Source organism: Gopherus flavomarginatus, chromosome 5 (assembly GCF_025201925.1).
Source record: "Gopherus flavomarginatus isolate rGopFla2 chromosome 5, rGopFla2.mat.asm, whole genome shotgun sequence".
Classification (NCBI taxonomy): domain Eukaryota; kingdom Metazoa; phylum Chordata; order Testudines; family Testudinidae; genus Gopherus; species Gopherus flavomarginatus.
The window spans coordinates 42,358,164-42,378,239 of NC_066621.1; the positions used below are offsets into that span (position 1 = coordinate 42,358,164).

The 20,076-nt window shown below is 52.1% G+C and overlaps 1 protein-coding gene across 1 annotated transcript; it reads right to left on the reverse strand.

Annotated features, from left to right (window-relative positions):
* Nucleotides 1–11,259: 11,259 nt before the first annotated feature.
* On the reverse strand, nucleotides 11,260–14,685 carry LOC127051092 (interferon-induced transmembrane protein 3-like). The gene is made up of 2 exons (XM_050952981.1): nucleotides 14,335–14,685; nucleotides 11,260–12,058 (listed from the first exon to the last, which is right to left on the reverse strand). The coding sequence occupies exons 1-2, from the start codon at nucleotides 14,578–14,580 to the stop codon at nucleotides 11,900–11,902; spliced, it is 405 nt and encodes a 134-aa protein (XP_050808938.1). The 5' UTR covers nucleotides 14,581–14,685; the 3' UTR covers nucleotides 11,260–11,899.
* Nucleotides 14,686–20,076: the final 5,391 nt, after the last annotated feature.

Consider the following 20,076-nt stretch of genomic DNA (forward strand, 5'->3'; position numbering starts at 1 on the left):
CAGAGGATACAGTCTTTACAACCCCAGCTAGCGAGCTTGAGTTCAAGATGTAGCTGTAACTCAGGCCATGGCTACACTGGCGCTTTACTGCACTGTAACTTTCTCACTCAGGGGTGTGAAAAAAACACCTCCCTGAGTGCTGCAAGATACACCGCTGTAAAGCGCCAGTGTAAACAGTGCCGCAGAGCTGGGAGCGCGGCTCCCAGCGCTGCAGGCTAAACCCCATGAGGAAGTGGAGTACGTGCAGCACTGAGGGTATGGCTACATCTGGAATTTCAAAGCGCTGCCCCGGCAGCGCTGTGGGAGCGCTGCCGCGGCAGCGCTTTGAAGTGTGAATGTAGTCAGAGCAGCAGCGCTGGGAGAGAGCTCTCCCAGCACTGCATGTAAATCACATCCCTTACGGGTGTAGCGTGCAGCGCTGGGAGCCGCGCTCCCAGTGCTGCTGCCCTGATTACACTGACGCTTTACAGCGCTGTATCTTGCAGCGCCCAGGGGGGTGTTTTTTCACACCCCAGTTGCAGCGCTGTAAAGTGTGAGTGTAGCCAAGGCCTCGCTCTCTCCCAGTGCTGGCGCTGTGATCACACTCACACTTCAAAGCGCTGCCGCGGCAGCGCTTTGAAGTTTCGAGTGTAGCCATACCCTCAGGCTTTTTGCCCTGGAGCTCCCCCTGCGTTGGCCCTGATGGTGACTGTTGTAGGAGTAAAGCCCCAAGTTCACAAGGCTGACCAGAGAGCGATTCTCACAGAGCCTTGAGAATGTCCTTACATCTAACTGTAACCAGCCTTTTCTCAGCCTCCTGTGGGTGGGGGCAGCCATGTTCATAGCATAGAATCCTAGAAGATTAGGGTTGGAAGAGACTTTAGGAGGTGATCTAGTCCAACCCTCTGCTCAACCCCGCTGCTCTTGCTAAATTTGTCAGTATTGCTCCTGGCACTGGCTATGTGCAAGGTGCCCAGGGACCATCTGACAAGGGTGAAGAATTGCAAGAAGAGAAACTTTTTTCCAACACTGAACAAGGAGCTTTGTCAGCATAAGAAAAACAATCCTGTCCCTGCAGCTAATCTCTGCTTCTCCCTCACCCCCGCTACCTCCTTCCTGCTACAGAGCTGAAGGAAGAGCACCCACAGCCTTGGGAGGGGTGTCACCCTTTGGAATGGACAGGCTAAACCCTGAAGGGCAGGGAGTAGTGTGACTGCTCTTCTCTCCCCCCCCCCCATTTCCTTTTCAGTATGAAGAAAGAGGATCTATAACAGTGGGGCACAGGAGAGGAGAAACAGTACTACATCTGCAGTTCTCTCCAGCCCTGTTACTCTATGCCTACCCCTTTCCTGCAGGCCCTGGCACTGTTACCTTAATCTCCTCCACTCAAAGGAGCTGTATACATGACCACTTACGTCAGTGTAAGTCATGTCACTCAGGGGTGTGAATAAGCCATTCCCTGAGTGAAATAAGTTGCACCAACCTAAGCACTGGTGTAGACAGCGCTATGGTGGCAGGAGAGCTTCTCCCGCCAATTTAGCTACTGCCTCTCACAGAGGTGGAGTTGTTATGCTGATGGGAGAGCTGCCTGCTGGGTTCAGGAAAGCAACAATCACCTAGCTAGGTTGAAGCAATGTTTCTGGGTGTACTTGCTTGCTTTTGTGGAGTTGTTGTACTTAAAGTACTGCCCGGGATCTTTTCAGGGGGGATAAGGCAAAGCGCCACATTTATTGGTAATACATCCACACTGTATCATATGCATAAGAGATATAAAAGTTTATTAGAAAATGTTTAAAAATAAATGATACAGAGAGTTTGAAAAGTCAGTTATTGATTATCAGGGGTAGCATACAGAGTATAGGGGGATGCTAGTAGTTTGGTATTGAACAGCACATAGCATATACAGTCTGCCATGTACGGTGGGTGAGATCAAGATACAGTCAGAAAACAGTGGGGGTACATCGCTCATACATACAGGTTACAGACAGTCATGGGTAAAGACAAGTGGGCTGGGTAATGGAGATAGGATGACCCTCACATGGTGGAGTTTGGTTCGGTGAGTTCAGGGCTCAGGGGATAAAGTCCAGCAGGGGAGGTCCACAAGTTTCCTCCCCCTCGTGGGTTCACAAAGTCACACCGGCTCACACTTGGTATTGGCGGTGGCCGGTGATGTGCTCTGCGTAAATGTCTCTAGACCATCAAATAGTGTCCGAGACCATTAGGCATCTCATGAGCCGCGCGTAGCGACGGCCCACCCCACAGGTGCAAAGTACGCGTTCATTACAGAGGTCCCAGGCACCCAGGACCCCAACGATCAGAGCATCGGTGTAGACCTCGTAGCCCTTTGTCCGCAGGGTGTCCACCAAGGGAGCGTATTTCTCAAGTTTGCGGGCTTGGGCTTCGCGGAAGGCCGGGGTCCTGTTCTCGAACGGGATTGTCACATCGACGAGGATGATCTTTTTCCGGTCCTCGTCCGTGACGACGATGTCCGGGCGCAGTGGGCTGTCGGTGTCGGGGATGGTGCGGTTACAGCGATCTCTCCCAGGTGCGGGGCGATGGCCTTCACTAGGCAGTCCTGGACGGCGTTGTGGTGCAGCTGCCAGGCTCTGGCATGGGGCCTGCAGCTGCACAGGACGTGGGGCAGGGTCTCTATGGCATACCCACACTTCCTACAGCGCTTGTCTGGGTCCCTGTTGCGGACGGCTCCATTGAGCGGGACATAGTTCAGTCGGGCACAGTGTATGAACCGCCAGTCGGCGAATCGGGTGAAGCTGCCAGCAGGGAGGAAGTGGCTGCTGGAGTCCCACTTGCTGGTGACCTTGAAGGCTTTGCCCTGGTCCAGTTTTTTCCTCAGGGCGTCCAAGTAGAGCGAATGGATGGCAGCCTTTGGGGACTTCTCCAGCACGCCTCTGGCTCCGGGGCTGACGATGGTGTTGCCCTCCGTCTCGATCCGCGGTACCAGGACTCCCAGCTCCTGCCGTTCCTCACTCCACACCGAGCGGCAGCCCAGTCACTTTCCCAGTCAGCGTGTGGCGTTGCGGGCATGGGTCCGCAGCGAGGCCATGTCGCCCCTGTCCCAGGTGAATTCGCCGTCTAGGGAGCCGCTCAGGAAGGTGGCTACGTCTTGGTCGGAAGGAGCTCTGCCTATCATGCACTCGCGCACACACACACACTCAGTCTTGTTGTTGTTACCAACTAGTTGCTCCCCTTAACTTCACTGGCCAGGTGATTTAGATGGGGGAGGGGTGGATCTGTCAATCCGGATCGATGCTCCCATGTTGACAAGACGAGACCTGGGGTCCTCTGCAAGACACTTCACATTTAGAGCAGCTTCCCTCTCATGCAAATGTATACTAGATGCAAAATCTGTGTCTGTGTCCCTTGGTCCTTAGTGGCACTTTCTTCTGGGTGTTGACTTAACGCTGCCAGGTATATTTTCAAAGAGGGTGTTTTCAAAAGAAGGTGCTTGCTTCTAACTCCCAATAAGGCCACCAATATGTCTGCTCTTCTTTGATGAGCCCACTTGAGGAGTTTTATTGTTCTTGGGTCTGGCTTCCATCCCCTCTCCAACTGTTGCAGCTGTCTGGAGGTGCTTGTCTTCCATCCTTGCTCATTCACATCTCATCCATTCAACAGGGCAATTGATTAAAAGAGGGGAGATCTTATTCTACTCCTAGCGAAAAGACATTTTTCTTCTACCTTAACTATCCTTAGAGGCTATAACATTAAACCAAGGCTCAATACAAAGTTTCTATATAAGGATTTGATACAAAGTTCCCATATCAAAGGACTTGACACAAAGTTGCATGAAAACAGAGATCACACATGGATAGACCCAATACAAAGTTATATGAAGAGGCATAATACAAAGTCATATGAAAGTAGGGTGACCAAATAGCAAGTGTGAAAAATTGGGACAGGGGATGGAGGGTAATATGATCCTCTATAAAAAAAAGCCCCAAATATCAGGACTGTCCCTGTAAAATCAGGACATCTGGTCACCCTATATGAAAGTTGTGCGAAGATGCTTAAAGCAGAGATTTATCTACAGAGTGGGGAACAACAAGTGGAACAGATGGTTCAATGGGCTGATCCAATCTCAGAATTTCAGTGTTCTGTAACACGCTGGAGAAGTTACTAACTCTTCTTTAATGCACATGTATCCAAGGGGCTCTGGGCACCTTACCAACAGATGAATAGAAATCATGATTTATCCTAGATCAGACAAGATTCCAAAACAGGTCTAGAAGAGACAGAGCACAGTGCTACTCCCCTTACAGCTGCCACCCTGCCTGTCCTATAACAGGAATCTTCTCCTGGTTGAGTTCAAGGGATCAAGACTCTCTAAACTTTAATCCCACGAGGAAAACAATTTCTTTCTTTAAAGCTGATTGTTTTCTCAACACCTGCACCCCACCTCATCCTCTGCTCCAGTCTCAATCAGGCAGCAGCTGTTCTGCATGCGCACAAAGGGACAGATCCTGGCCTCTCCTGTATGACAGCACAAAGGAGCAGGGGAGGTGTAATGCACTCCTTGGCTCTCACTGCTGTTTTGAGAGCGCTGAGGGAATCTAGGCTCTGCAGCTCCACTCTGTTCCCCACTTGTCTCACACAGGTGGATGGAAGAGGGCGCAGGAAGTGGGCAAAGTCTGGCTCCGCCCCCACACTGTGCCCAGTGGAGTAGCTAGGCCGGCATGTGCTGTGCCAGGTAAAGACTCAGCACCTCTTACTCCGTCCTCGGAGCAGCAGGGAGTCTGGGAGGGGGATTGTGAATCCCCAGGGGCCGTGCTGTTCCAGGGGCAGACCAATGATGTGTCCCTTACTTCGGGCTAGACCACAAACTGAATGTAGCTCAAAGGGGGTGAGGGGTTACCCAGCTGTTCAGTTTCTGTTCTCACTGAGCAGGTGTTAGTGTGCCTGAAAATGATGCCACCAGTATTGTAGGCCTCACTTGAGGCGCCTGGCAATGCCAAGTGGAGTCAGTGGGAGCTGCAGATGCTCAGTATTTCTGAGCTCCCCAAACCAGCCACTCTGGGAAATGCAGGCGGACTAACGCAGGGGTTCTCAAACTGCAGGTCAGGACCCCTCAGGAGGTCACGAGGTTACTACATGGGGGAGGGGATCTCGAGCTGTCAGCCTCCACCCCAAACCCTGCTTTGTATCCAGCATTTATAATGGGGTTAAATATATAAACAAGTGTTTTTAATTTATAAGGGGTGGGTCACACTCAGAGGCTTGCTGTGTTAATGGGGTCACCAGTACAACAGTTTGAGAACTACTGAACTAGCGTGAGCCTCGGCCACTCCCTTAACAGTGAGTTGCTCTGAGCCTTTGTCTCTCGCTAGCACAGCGATATCGTCCTCCCCACAGGAATGCGGAGGCCCAACCAGCCAACTCCTCTCACAGTTCTCTCAGCTTTGAAGCCAAGCAGTCAACTGTTCCCATCTGTAAAAGAGATCCATTACCTCCTCCTCCTGCTAGCAGACTGACTTTGGCTTTCAGCTGGGCCAGAACCTGAGCCCTGGCTCAAAACACTCCCTGAACTTTGGGCAAGTTTGGATCTGGGTCCAAACTTCATAGCTGGTTCCTATATCTCTAATGGGACGGACTGAAGCCTGAGATCCCAAAGTTTGGTTTGGCTCCCCATTGCAGCACTGGCCCCTATTTCTCTCTACAGGGATGAATCAAAATCCTGGTTCCTAATCCTCTCTGGTAGCATTTTATCCACACTTGGCACGGGTGGACATGACTGCCCCAGGGGCAGCGCAATGGAGCATTAGACCTGGGGACTATCATATTTAAAATAGAAGAGATCCCTGCCTCTTTCACCAAGCCACAGCAGCTGAACCACTTGGAGAGAGGCAGCCCACCTGGCAGCTGTAAATAAGACAAAGGTAATTGAATCCACTCCGAGCTCTTCTGGGAAATCCCAGTGGCCACAGCTGCCAGGAAGAGCCGGCTTGGAATTAGCATGAATAAAACAATCAGAGGCAGCAGGATGTGTGATGCCCTGATAGAACATGCCATGGTGAGAAGGTTGCCAAGTTTGTTTGGACATATGCCTGGAAGTTTCATCACATGACATAATCTTTCATTAAAAATTAATTTCTGGGGACTAGGATAATGCTGGAGGGTTGGCAGGCAACCGCAGGGCTGCCAAGAGTGGGTTTGGGCCCCAGTGAAAAAAAATTTTTGGGACCCCCAGCAAGGGCGGACTGGATAAACAGGGCCAAGGAATCCAGGCCCCGGGCCCCCTTCCAGACCGCCAGACCTCATTAATTTGTACCGGCTTCCCCCCATCCCCCTTGTTGGCCCTGGGCAACCGTACTTGGTGAGGGTTAGGCAAGAAGCCGTTCCAGTAACTCCAAGGCACATCAGGGCTAGGCCAAAATGTCTCTGAGTAATATAAACTCTTAAATCCAGGGAAGTACTTTGAGAATGGACTCATTGAACTCGGGATTAGGGTCTGGGTGAGGAAAATGACTTCACAATAGTTATGTTTAAGGACAAACTATTTTAATCAGCTTTTTTAAAAAAGATCTGCTCCATTTTTAGGGCCTGCCCTTTTGGGGTTTTACTGTATTTACTTTTTCCCAGGAATGTATTGGTGTTTATGACCACAACAAAAACCAGTAAAATTGGTGCAAAAAACTATTAATAATTTTCCTGGGTAAATATTGGGGGTTATTTTGGTGGACGGAAGGAGGGGGGAAGTATTCAGTAGATTAATGCTTTGATGAATGGAATGAATTGTGGTTTGCTGCAGAACTAAAACAGAACTTGAAACCCAATGTGACCTCTGAGTTTAGGAAAACAATAAATCTCTAATCCCCAAATAAAGCTTTTCATTTGAATAAACAGTTTACTGATGTAAATTTTGAACTATTAGCCTATACATGTTTACATTTCATAATTGGGCCATATCATTTGCAGCTCATACACTCGCCAGGGCCGTAGCAACAAAGAACGTGGCCCCCTCCAAACATATGTCCGGGGCCCCTTACAATTCAGAAACTGGAATGCAGTATTTATTTTATACAATATACAGGGTTCATATTATGTATACATAGGCCTACAGTGTACATATATTCCGTATTTACGCAAAGCGCTTCTTTCGAACCTTGTTCTCCACAAATTGGTTAATCAATGCGTCATAGCCAGAGATCTGGCAATCTTGTTTTCGATTGAGATAACTGCAAGTGCAGAAAGCCTGTCATCTGTCATGGTTGAGCGCAGGATATTCTTGATCAGTTTCATTCTGCTGAAGCTCCTTTCAGCACCAGCGACAGTAACTGGTGTGGTCAGAAGAATTCTGATGCAAATGCAAAGATTCAGATATATCTCCTGAAGGCTGTTCTTGTATATGTACGTTAAAAAATTGTTTGCCGTGACAAGTCCTCTCTCTTTCTCGATGACATAAATAAAACGATTCAATTCCATTATGCGTTAGTTGGCATCAATGTCTCCCATTTTTCTTTCAAAATTTTTCTGTGATTCTCCAGTTCATTTTCTCTGTGACACTGCTTCAGGCTGTTAGCATTGTACAGAAATCCAAACAACTTATACCACTCCACGAGTTGGTCAAATTGCGACAAAACAGAAGATATGGCCTGATCAGTGAGAACAAGAAAGAACTGCGATTTGAATTTTTCTTCGGCAGAAAGACGACTCGAATCATCAGCACATTTGTAATCAAACATTCTCTTCTTACATCGTACCCTGGTTTCTGGAAACACCTGCTCAATACCCATATGCTCTGCTATTTCACGTGCATTTGTGACCACAGTTATATCCTGTATTTCGATAGTCTTCCAAAAACTTCCTTGTAGCACCGACTTCTGCCTGCAGTACGTCAATTGACACATCTGGTGACTGAATTAATTTGCTTTTTTTATTGACGTGAAATAGTATATTGTACCATGTGTACACAGTCAGAACAAAAGGCCACATAGTAACATGGTCTAAAAGCGCACCGGTTTCTGTTGCTGTATTGCCATCTTTCTTTTGGAGCGCATATTCTCGCAAAGATGACAAAGCATTGCACAATTCTTCAAGGTGATAACGCAATGGCTTCACAGCATCAAGTCTCGACTCCCAACAAGTGTCCTATAATCCTTTAACAGATATTGGCATATGTTCTTGAAGTATATCCCAACATGAAGGTGAAGAAGAAAAGATAACATATATTCTGTTAATCAGACCGAAATGTGCCTATACCTGTACGTTGGATTGCAGCACAAAATACGTTGACAACTTTGGAATTTTCTCAAGTTCCTTCTCAGCATCTTTTGCTGCCTTTCATTTACTAGCTCCGCTCTTATACATTCTCTTAGACATCACAAAGCACGCTTCTGCATTGGAAACGATAAAAAACTAAACAACTAAATTAATAACATTTATCCGCAGACCGCCTTTATGAACGCAAATACACATTCTTTGAATAGGTCCAACTAAAATTCGAAACTGACCGACAGACAACTGATGTAGCCAATAGCATTATGATGTATCATAATGACTTCATGGTTTTGTCAGTAAAACCGACATGGATTGTGCAATAGCGTCAATAAATGTCACTTACCTAGTTATACCTTACATTTTTTTTGCCACTTTTAGGGGCCCCCTTCCTTGCGGGGCCCCCTCTGGTTGGAGGGTATGGAGGGCGCTCGCTACACCTCTGCACTCAACTTCATCCTTTCCTCCTGTTTTGGTTTTTAACTTTTGAATACTTCCTTGTGTTCTGAAACGTATTGCGATACCGATTTTCATTTGCTTCTCCTTTTAGTGTGTCAGATCTTTAACCCATTATCTGCTAATAGCATGAAATGGTGGGCCTGAGATTCATCAGCACATTCAGATGCACACGTATAACCCATGTGCCTAATAGGGAGATATCTCTTTAAGGGGCCAGCTGCCAGTGATGCACACCGGGGTGTGGTTGCTCCAGTTGCAGTAGAGGAATAAACATGGCTCTAGAGAAGCACTTGGGAAGGGAAGGGCCCGAGGCAAGAGAGTTCAGCTCTGGATATAAACTTCCCCAGAATGAGGGGGAGGGGTGGGGTTACTCTCACCTGCAGGGCTGTGGGCAATGCATCACGCCCATCCCTTATGAGAATTGTCACAGGGAAGAGACAGAAGGAGCCTTAATTATACACACACACAAACAAAGGGCTGGCTGCAAAAAGCTTTAATGTAAGATACTGGTTCTGTAAGACTGGCTATGGTTAAGCAGGGCTATATGGTAAAGGGCAGAAGCTGGATGGGCTATGCTGCTTCCATAGGAAAGCAAAGAGACAGCTAGGAAAACTTAAAAAAAAAAAAAACCACACCCTCACCAACCTTAGTCAGTTGCCCAGTGTGGCAAGAGCAAAGTTTCATCAGAGGGCTGGACTAGTGAGCCAAGCAATGAGCAGGTGGTGGTGCTCTAGGGCCTGACCTTGCTCCCATTTCAGTCCATGGGAGCTGCATCGGACCCCTTCACCTAACACAAGAACCGGGGGTCACCCCTCACCCAATGAAATGAATAGGCAACAGGTTTAAAACAAACATAAGGAAGTATTTTTTCACATAATGCACCGTCAATCTGTGGAACTCATTTGTGAAAGCCAAAAGTATAACTGGGTTCAAAAAAGTACTACATGAGTTCATGGAGGAAGAGGGCCATCAAGGGCTATTAGTCAAGATGGTCAGGGACACAACTCCATGCTCTGGGTGTCACTAAACTTTTGAATGCCAGAGGCTGGGACTGGACAATAGGGGAATCACTCCATAATTGCCCTGTTCTGTTCATTCCCTCTGAAGCATCTGGCACTGGCCACCATCATATGGCCCACTAGTCTGACCCAGTATGGCCATTTTTCTGCATGGGACATCATACAGGGGCTAACGCAGAGGTGGGCAAACTATGGTCAGTGGGCCACATCTGGCCTGCAAGATCGTCCCGCCTGGCCCGAGCTCCCAGCCAGGGAGGCTAGCCCTCGGCCCCTCCCCCATTGTCTCCCCTCCCCTGCAGCCTCAAAGTGCTGCGCCGCCCGGGCTTTGGCCTGCGCGGGCGGCATGGCAGGCTCCAGCACGGCAGCGGGGCTGCAAGCTCCTGCTGCTCTGAGCAGCATGGTAAGGGGGCAGGCGGGTTGGATAAGGGGCAGGGGTCCTGGGGGCAGTCAGGGGACAGGGAGCAGGGGGAGGCTGGATAGGCATGGGAGTCCCAGGGGGGCTGTCAGGGGACGGGGGTGTGGATAGGGGACGGGGCAGTCAGGGGACAAGTAGCAGAGTGGGAGTTCGATGAGTCGGGGGTCCTGAGGGGGGCGGATGGGGATGGGGGCCAGGCTGTTTGGGGAGGCACAGCCTTCCCTTCCCGGCCCTCCATACAGTTTCGCAACACCGATATGGCCCTTGGGCCAAAAAGTTTGCCCACCCCTGGGCTAGTGCCTCGCTGATGCAGCAGAGCCTGGGATCAGCCTGCTAGTCAGTGAATGAGGCTAATGTGGATATTGCCTGTCACTAATAGGCTGGATGTTCTGGCTGCCTTCAGTGAGGGTCGCTTTTCCTCGCTGTAGCTAAGTGAGTTATCTCCTCACTTCCCCAGGTCCTTTCTCCCACGTCTCCCCCAGCAGCCTGCCCTGGGGTCACTGCCAGCTGGGACGGGAGGCTGCCTTCCTAGGGACCCTGACAGCCCTCCGAGAACCAGTCTCCTTCCCCCGTTTCCTCTCCCTCCCAGCGTAGTGTACAGCAATGGCTGGGTGCTGTGCTCTTGCCAACTCTTGCTCCGGGCCTTCAGAGGATATGGTTTTCTGCTGCTGGGCCCTCCCACTGGGAGTCCCCTCCCCCCTGTTCCCTGGGGTGAGCCCTCTCCATCACTGCCCGCCCTCCCAGCTTCTGTGGCAACACGCGCTCGCTCAGTCTCCTAGGCATAGCCCCACTCCCGTGGTGTGCACCTCTCATTGGTACATAACAGGCTTTGGGGTGCTGGATTCGCCAATGGCTGCTGGCTTGAGTGTCTCCATTGTGCCTGCCCTGCTCACTGCACCTCTGCTGGGACTAGCGGGGCAGCCCCTGGCTAGCTGTAAAAGGACCGCTATGTGGCCTTCCAGTCCCTCTTGGTGAGCACCCCGTGTCTAACTCACGCCCCCTCTGGCCTGCTCACACACCTGGCTCCTCCAGGCAGGCTGAGCCTACTGGTCTGACCAGCAGAGCCCTGATGGAAATGCTGGGGGAAGCCAGAGCCACCCCCCGTTTGGAGCCATGCAGGCGTTTGAGAATTTTAGCTGCAAAAAACCAAGCCAGTTTATAAGAGAGAAAGGAAAGTTTATTAGAGCTGTTCCCCCAACTCGTGGGTCTACTCCAAATTGCTCTATGATTGCCCATCTCTGCAGAGACGCCGGGTGGTACATCACCCACAGGAGAGCTGCCACCCTTCCCCTGGAGCCCACCCGGTCGCCTTGTGCCAGAAGGGCTGGGTCACATCACTCCACTGTGCAGTGCCCTGCTTGGCAGCCGGTGAGCAGCCCAGTTTCTGGGCTGTGGATGGAGAGTGGGCCAGTCACCCTCAGAGAAAGGGTGGTGGCAGGTGAAGCAGGGTGGTATGGGGAGAGTCCCATGGAGGCAGCACAACAGTGCCTTGGCCTGAAGCCCTGTGCCTCAGTGTGTTGGTGGAAAGGAGGAAAGGGGAGAGAGCCTCTCTGAGAATGATAGTGCTGCCAGCTGTTTGTAGGACAACAGCTAGTGTGCCACCCTGAAGCCGGGAGGAGAGCACTGCTTCTTCCCCAGCTCACCAAACAGCAGGAGGCAGCCAGATGCCGGTAGTGAGGGAGCAAGCAGAGCTGGAGAGAGAGGTCGGAAGCGTAGGAAGTGTGGCAGGGACAGCCCTGCCTGGGAGGCATGGTAAGAGCCAGGACACCTCCCTCCCCAGCCGGCTGTGGTGGGTCTAGTCTCCAGGTTGCGTTGCATGTGTGACAACGATGACTCCTGTTATCACGAGGATGAGCAAGAGGGACAGGACCAGGGCCATGATGTTCAGGCACTTGGCAGTGGAGCTGTAGCTGCTTGCGCCACTGTGGTCACCGACGACTTTACGATCCCTGGCCTGGAGAGAGGGAGGGAGGCAAAACAGCGTGTGATCCTTGTGCTTGGGGGCAGGGTGTGTGACCCTCTGGGCTCGCAGTTCCAGGACCCTCAAATTTCCCTGAACTCAGGCTGGAGCATGCCAGTTTCAGGTGACCCCCCCCTTGGGGGCGTGGGCAGAGGTGTACGAATTTCGGGGCATGGGGTGTCATAACCTAGTCCCAGTTTTGGACCTTAGCGTCCAAAATATGGGGGTTAGCATGAAAACCTCCAAGCTTAGTTACCAGCTTGGACCTGGTAAAGCTGCCACCACCCAAAAAATTAGAGTGTTTTGGGGCACTCTGGTCCCCCCAAAAACCTTCACTGGGGACCCCAAGACCCAAATCCCTTGAGTCTCACAACAAAGGAAAATAAACCTTTTCCCTTCCCCCCCTCCAGGTATTCCTGGAGAGATGCACAGAAGCAAGCTCCGTGAATCTAAACAGAGGGATTCCACCCTCCCCGTTTCCAGCCTTGGAAAACAGAAGTACCGAGAGCTAATCTCTCTTCCCCCCCTCACCCAGAGGGAATGCAAAGTCAGGCTAGTAAATCTAACACACACAGATTTCCCCCTGAATTCTTCCTCCCACCAATTCCCTGGTGAGCACAGACTCAATTCCCTGGAGTTCCCCACTAAAGAAAAACTCCAACAGGTCTTAAAAAGAAAGCTTTATGTAAAAAGAAGGAAAAATACATAAAAATGGTCTCTCTGTATTAAGGTGACAAATACAGGGTCAATTGCTTAAAAGAAATATGAATAAACAGCCTTATTCAAAAAGAATACAATTCAAAGCACTCCAGCAACTACACACATGTAAAATACAAAAAAACATATAAATCACTATCTGATCTTTTGTACTTACAACTGGGAAACAGAAGATTAGAAAGCAAGAGACAGAAATCCTCCCATAGCCGAGAGAGACACAGGCACAAAACAAAGAACTCAGACACAAACTTCCCTCCACCCAGACCTGAAAAAGTCTGGTTTCCTGATTGGTCCTCTGGTCAGGTGCTTCAGATTACCTCTTTCCAGGTGTAAGAGACATTAACCCTTAGCTATCTGTTTATGACATGGGGCTGTAAGAATCTGTGGGGAGAGGACGTGGGAGAATCTCCAGGCCCTGGGGCAATGGGTGGATGTGATATCAGGGGCCGTCAGATGTCGAGGGGATGGGCATGTCTGAAGCGGGGACCCTGGGGGCTGGGTTTAGGACCAAGCTATGTGTTTCTTATCAACCGCCTGCAGGAAACAGATGTTGCTCACGGGCAGAGAGAAACAACCAAGAAACTCCTCAGGCGGCCAGGGCTGGGAGGGGGAAGCGAGTTCCTGCAGCATTGCTCTGCACAGAGCGGCTGAGTGCAAGCAACAGGAGGTGGGAGATCTGTCAGATCCCCAATGTTGAGGCTTACAAAGCTGCACAGGGGCTTATCTGGGCCCCCCGAGTCTATAACAGGAGAGGTGCCGTCCCCATCAGCCCCGAGGTCCCTGTGCATTTAGACTCAGCCCCCATCTCTCTCCCGGCAGTGGGGTTTCCTACATCTGGGGCCCAGCCCCTTGATTCGGTTCTCTTCCCTTTTAGGGCAGCTCTGTGAGCAACAGCACTCCCTTGTCCCAGCCACAGGGCTGTAGGATGTCCGCTCTCCCCCTCCAACCATTAGTACCCAGCCCCCAGCAATGGGGTCCCCATGCTCAGGGCCTCCTTTGTGGTTCCAGCTACCTCTCAGACTTGGCCAGCAGCTGCTTACTATCCCCTTCCTCTGGCCCCCGAGTCGGATGCTGGCAGGAAGAGGCCCAGCGTGGGAGCTCCGCAGGCTCTAGCTGGGCTGGGGAAAGGGGGTGGGGCGGGGGGGTTGTGAAGGTTACAGAGCTGGGAAGTTGGTACTAAACTTTATCCGCTCCCAGGGCCAGCCCGGAATCCTGGCAGCAGTGGGGGCGGGGGGACCCCTCAGCCCAGCCTGGGCCACTCATGCCCAGCGGCTCTCGGGTCACCCCCTTTGGGGAGAGTAGGTGGCAGGGCGGGGACTCGGGAGAGGCCCGTTCTGAGGCAGAGGGGCAGGTGCCAGCGGCCACGGCCAGGTCAGCCCGAGGCCAAGGGCTAAGCCCGTCAAGGGCCGGGCCTCACCCCAGCCCCAGCGTGGTACCGCACTCACCGCAGCACGTGGCCGCGGGCAATCGCCCCGTGAAGCTGAGACCCGCAGGCCCCAGACTGGCCCCATGGCCACACGGCATGCGTGGGGCGGGGCACGGGCCCCTCTCACCTTGATGGAGAAAACCAGCGCCATGAAGCCGAGGCAGCAGAAGTTCACGTAGAGGGTGCTGAAGATGGACCAGATGATGTGGTCGCGGGGCGGGGGCTCGTACGGGTGCATGCTGATAACCGTGGAGTTGACGGTGGACCCTGGGGAGACCACCCCGATCTCATGCTCTTCCTTCAGGTGCTCATAGTTGTGGTGTGGGAAGAGTTGGTTGCTGCGGGCCGGGAAGGCGTATGGGGGGTTGTCCATGTTCCTGCCGGGTGACCTACAGCTGCTGGCAGAGCCTGGGCAAAGAGGGAACTGCTGCGATCTCCCAGGCAGAGCTTAGGACTGGGGCAGCCTGGAGCTCAGAGCAAGGAGGGAGGAGGTGGAGCTGCAGGAAAGGGCTGGCCTTTAGTTTCCTGTTCTGTGTGCGGCTCTCTTTGTATTTCTCCACCTCCCCAGGCCTAAGTTTCAGTTTCCCAGCTATGTGAGAGCAAGTGGGAGAACAGAAAAGTTTCCTCTGCCAGCTGCGGTCCCAGGGCCCTGCAACCACAAAAGGTCTATGAGTAAGGTGACTGGAATCCCGATATTAGGGGCTTTGTCTTGTAGAGGATGTTATTACCCTGGTATTTTTTTATTTTTTCACACTTTCTCTCTGGTCACCGTATCTATGGCCCTCAGCCCTCTTCCCTGGGATTTGCTTTCCCAGCTGCTCAGCCAACCGCCTGGAGTGCCCATCCCGACTAAGTGGGCGACAGCTGATGTGCAGCTCCTGCTGCACTGGTTACCACCACTCCCCCCCTGCCCTTTGCTATCTCTGGCTGGGATGGGGGGCACAAAAAGACAGGCCCAGAGGGTTGCAGGCACTGCACCCCAATAGCTGGGGTAAACATTCAAGGCCCCGCTCAAGCGTTTTACCCAGGCTCCTGCTCCTAGCACATGGAGCACTAGAAATACAGACTGGGATTTTTGAGAGCCCAAGGGACATAGACACCCAGCTCCCCACCAAGCTGTCCAGAAACAGGATCAGGCATCTCACACTCCACGACAAATGTATGGAACAGATTAGCGCAGATGTGATCCAGCCATGAACAGTAGGAAGTCAATAGACCAGTGTGTAACAATAGTTTGACCCTATATACCATAGGTCTCCCTTTGCAGCGTAGGGTAGGAACCCTATGAAGCATAGATCTCAAAGTTCTTTACAAAGCAGGATCCGTTATCATTGCCTTCCTCTTACAGATGGGGAAACTGAGGCACGGGCCAGTGAAGTGACTTGCTGAGGGTCACCGACTGAGTCCGTAGCAGAGCTCGGCATAGAACCCAGGGTTTCTGATTCCCAATCTACACTGCTAAATCAAACTTGCCTCTAATTGCAGGCAGGAGTGCAGCTATAACACTGACGCATAGCGCACAAAGAGCAGTGATGGCAGATGCTACAAGGCTAATGTGAATCCCCGTAGCAGGCAGACTTGGAGGGGCATTGCCACCATCTTGGTCTTCCGAGGCTTGTCCCTGTTTCCCTGGATCTGCCCCCTTCCCGGGGCCAGTGCTGAGTTTCCATCCCATGACATATATGTCTGTCAGGATTGGAAGTGGCGGGGTCCTATCAGAAGATAGCAGAGCCATGGTGCGAGGCACTCTCACTGCATTTCACCTACTGGTCCTGTGCAAAATACAGCAAAGATGGCAGCCCACTTAAATCGGGGGTGGGGGAGGATGGTCTGTGACTCCTGGTGACTCCTGTGGCCAGGTCAGTTGGGGAGCAGCACTCTCGCAGAAGGAGAAAGCCTCTCTAGGAGCCCGGCCAGGGCTGTGAGGCTCAACCAGGGAAGCTGCTTCTCCTTCAGCTCACTGGAGGCCGGGTCAGTGATGCGTGAGGAGGCCTGGGGAAAGTCTGGAGCTGTCTGTTTGCTGGGGGATTAGCCAGTTTGCACACTTTCTCTGTTGGGTGGGGGTTAGGGGTAGCTCTGCTGATGGGAGCTGCCCGCACAAGCCCTGCTGTTTGCTCAGGCTCTAGGCCAGCACCGGCTTCGCTAGTAAACAGGGGCACTGTAGTTCTCCCTGAGTTCGAGCCCACCAGCGCCAGCAATGGCAGGAGTGCTAGGGTAGACAGGCCATGGGGTGGTTCTCACCAACCCCAGCAGGGTTAGAGACTGGGATGGTAAAGGTGCCTGTGCCCTATCTACGCTACTGCTCCCACCGTGATTACCCTGGGTGGAGCTGGCTAAGGGGGTGAACTGAAGACAGAGTTAGCTGGTGGAGCTACCCCACTGAGGGACAGTGCACATACACTCCCGGCCCACCTGTCCCAGGGCCACAGGCTCAGTTAGGGGCTCTGAGAGGCTCCCCATCTCCTGAGCCTGCCCTACAGCAAAGGCGACCTGGGACTGGGTCAATGTTTGCCCAGAGATCTAGCACAGGTGCGGGGTGGTGACAGCGACCGATCCCCGCTGTCCTGCCGGCCGCAGCCTCCCTTCTCTGTCATGAGAGGTGGTGGATATAAAGCAGTAGCAGCCGTTTCCCCCTCCTGTGTGACTGGTCAAAAGGCAGAGGAAGTGGTGCAGAGGTACGTGGTTTCCCCTGAAGATGTGATTCTGCACCTTTCACTCCCCTTGTCCTACCTCCTCCACTGGCCCTGGGGCCAGGGAGGCCTCTCTGCCTCAGCACTCTCTCCTCTGTGCCTCTCCCCAAACAACCTTTCACTGCGCACAGAGCTTCCCTGCAACTGTCAAAGGGGCCAGGATGCAACTGGCTGCAGCTGGAGCTGAACAGGGCCCAGCCGGGTGTTGGAAACAGGCCAGTGAGTATGTTTGCGCTGGGAGAAGGGGCGGCGCAGTGTTTGGCTTCAGCAGGCCCCTAAAGCCGTGTTTCCAAGAAATCACATGGCCCGTTAGCTCTCGCTTTCCTGACTTGGATGGCAGGAGCCTCCCTTCCCGCTGGTTTGGTTTCTGGTGTCAAGGAAAGAGCAAGCGACAGAGCTAATGCGGGGCCGGGCTAGAGGGGAAGAACCTGGAGTCGTGCAGTGACTATAGACCCAGCACTGTACTGGGCCTCTTCCTAGATACTGCTGCCTTGGTTGCGTCACCTCTGTTCCTTCCCTGAGACAGCCCCCGCGTCCTCCTCCTCACTCTTTCCAGTAAAGCCCCTGCACACCCTCTCCCCGGCACTGACCACTAGCCCCTTCTCTCACACCCACTCCCTGGCACAGAGCCTCTGTGTGTGTGTGTGTGTTCATGAGAGAGAGGCTGTAGGAGCAAGGCTGGTGGCTCTGGACTTTTAACAGCCTATCATTTTGCATCAATGGGTTTTGGATTAGTCCATTATAAAACTGGGAGCGCCTTCTTGCTAAATTCAGAGCCAGCTTTCAGAACCCACCCCAGCCATAGGTCGTGTGGAGCTGCAGCATTGTCAGCCCCGGGTATTCAAAAATCATGAGTCAGACCCCCAAAAAATCAGGATCAAATGTCAGTTTATTTTAAAAAATGTTTGGGGCTCTTCTTTTGTCTACTGGTTTCTGAGCCATCAGAGTTCCCTTGGGTCACATTTTCAAGGTTTTCCTCCACAACCAAGAAGGCTAGCAGCTTAGCTTTGGGGAACACATGCACACACACACATTTTTCTATGGCGCACACACACACACACACACACACACATTCATGAAATGTTTTTACAGACACACACACATGCACACTCTTTTCCATAAAATGTTTTCACTCACGCACACATACAATCACACACACACAATCACACACACACATTTTTCCATGAAATGTTTTGACTCCTGCATCTGGCGTCTGCAGATAAATATCAAGTATCACAAGACTCACAATAAAAATTACAGAATTTTGCAACTCTGGATCTGAGATTTTAGTTTGGGGACGTCTCTAGCTCTTGGTTTAGGAACCACAAGTTGTGTGTGCATGTGTGTGCATGTCCACGTGCCTTACTGTCCCCCTCTCCGATGCCACTTCTGCTTTCTCTGGACGATAACCAAAGCCCAGCGAAGTCAGTGGAAAGAGTTCCAGTGACTTTGATAGGCTTTGGATCAAGGTATCTGTGCTCCAGGCAGCGCGGTAATGAGGCAGGGAGCAGGGTGGGTTGGATAGAGGACAGGTGAGTTTGGAGTGGTGGTCAGGGGGCGGGGGTGTGGATAGGGGTTGAGGTGGTCAGAGGGCGAAGAACAGGGGGTTGAATGGGGGCAGAGGTCCTGGGAGGGCAGTCAGGAAGGAGCGGGAGTTGGATGGGGCGCTGGGGGCAGTCAGGGACAGGGGTTCCAGGGGCAGTCAGGGAGAAGAGGTGCTTGAATGGGGGAAGGGGCTCCAGGGGGCAGTCAGGAAGGAGAGGAGGGGTTGGATGGGGCGGCTGGGGGCAGTCGGGTATGAGGTCAGGAGGCAGCCAGGGAACAGGGAGGGGTGTATGGGGCAGGGGTCCTGGGGGAGGCCATCGGGACAGGGAACAGCTGAGTTTGGATGGGGCAGAAGTCCCAGGGGGGCCATCAGGGGGCGAGAAGCACGTCGGGGTTTGATAGAGGATGGGGGCCGGGCCACATCTGGCTCTTTAGGGAGGCACAGCCTCCCCTTACCGGCCCTCCATACAATTTCAGAAACCTGATGTGGCCCTCAGGAACCTCAGGCCAAAAACTTTGCCTGCCCCGGGTTAAAGCTGACAAATGGCACTCTGATCCCAGCAGAGGAGTGTCCACACTTGGAGTTATACAGTATAACCAGAGTGGTTTAACTGGTCACTTTCCCCCATAGACAGGCCCTTAGCCCAGCCTTACAAAAAAACATTCTGCAGCCTAACCACAGCAGCTGCACCAGTGTGAAATCTCTGTGTCCCAATCACACTAGTTTCAAAGAGGTGTGGATGCTGACTTCCTTCCGGCAGAGAGCTGAGCCTTAGAGGTTAAAGCCCTGCTGGAGGAGGTGTGTGCATACAGAGCGAGACGGGGGAGTATTAGAGCACTCCACCGCTGGGAGTCGGTGACCTGTTTTAAGTCCTGGGCCACAGCCTGTTCTCAGGTATGCCACCATAAAGGAGCAATCGCCCCACCAGCTTCATTCCAGTCTGAGATGATTTTCCAAAGCTGGGACACGGCCCTGCAGCTACAGAGGATAAGCTGGGGAAAGCAGGAGGGAGAAGTTTTTCAGCATAAAGACAAACCTGCAATAAGGGCAACCCAGACAGCCCAGGTGGTGTCAGGTGATTTTCTGACCCTATGGTACATCTTCCCCATCTTTTCTTAAGTCACTTTATCTAGTGCCTCATTTTGCAGCTCCTCTGTTGAGTAAAAGTTTTGAGGGGTTTTAAGAACCACTGTCTCTCTCCTGCATGATTCCCCCTTTCCTGTACGCTCTATTCATTTATCTCCCCTCTTGTCTATTTCAATGTGTCTCCCTCTGTGCCAGAGTAAATTGCACAAGGGAGGAAGAAGGGGAAAACCCACTTTTCATCAGAAATGGGACTCAACCAGGAAGCAGGCGATAGAAAGTTTGTGTCTGCTTCAGGCTTAGAACTAGGATGTGGTCCAGCTGACTTCAGCTGCTGAGAATGGGCTGATTAGTATGTTATGAAAGCATGCTAGGAGTGGGAGGAGTCTGGGGCCCGCTGAAAAACAGGCTCTAACTGACTCTTAAGGCCTGGTCTACACTGGGCGGGGGGGAATCGTTCTAAGATATGCAACTTCAGCTACGAGAATAGAATAGCTGAAGTCGACATATCTTAGATCGACTTACCTCCTGTCCTCACGGCGCGGGATCG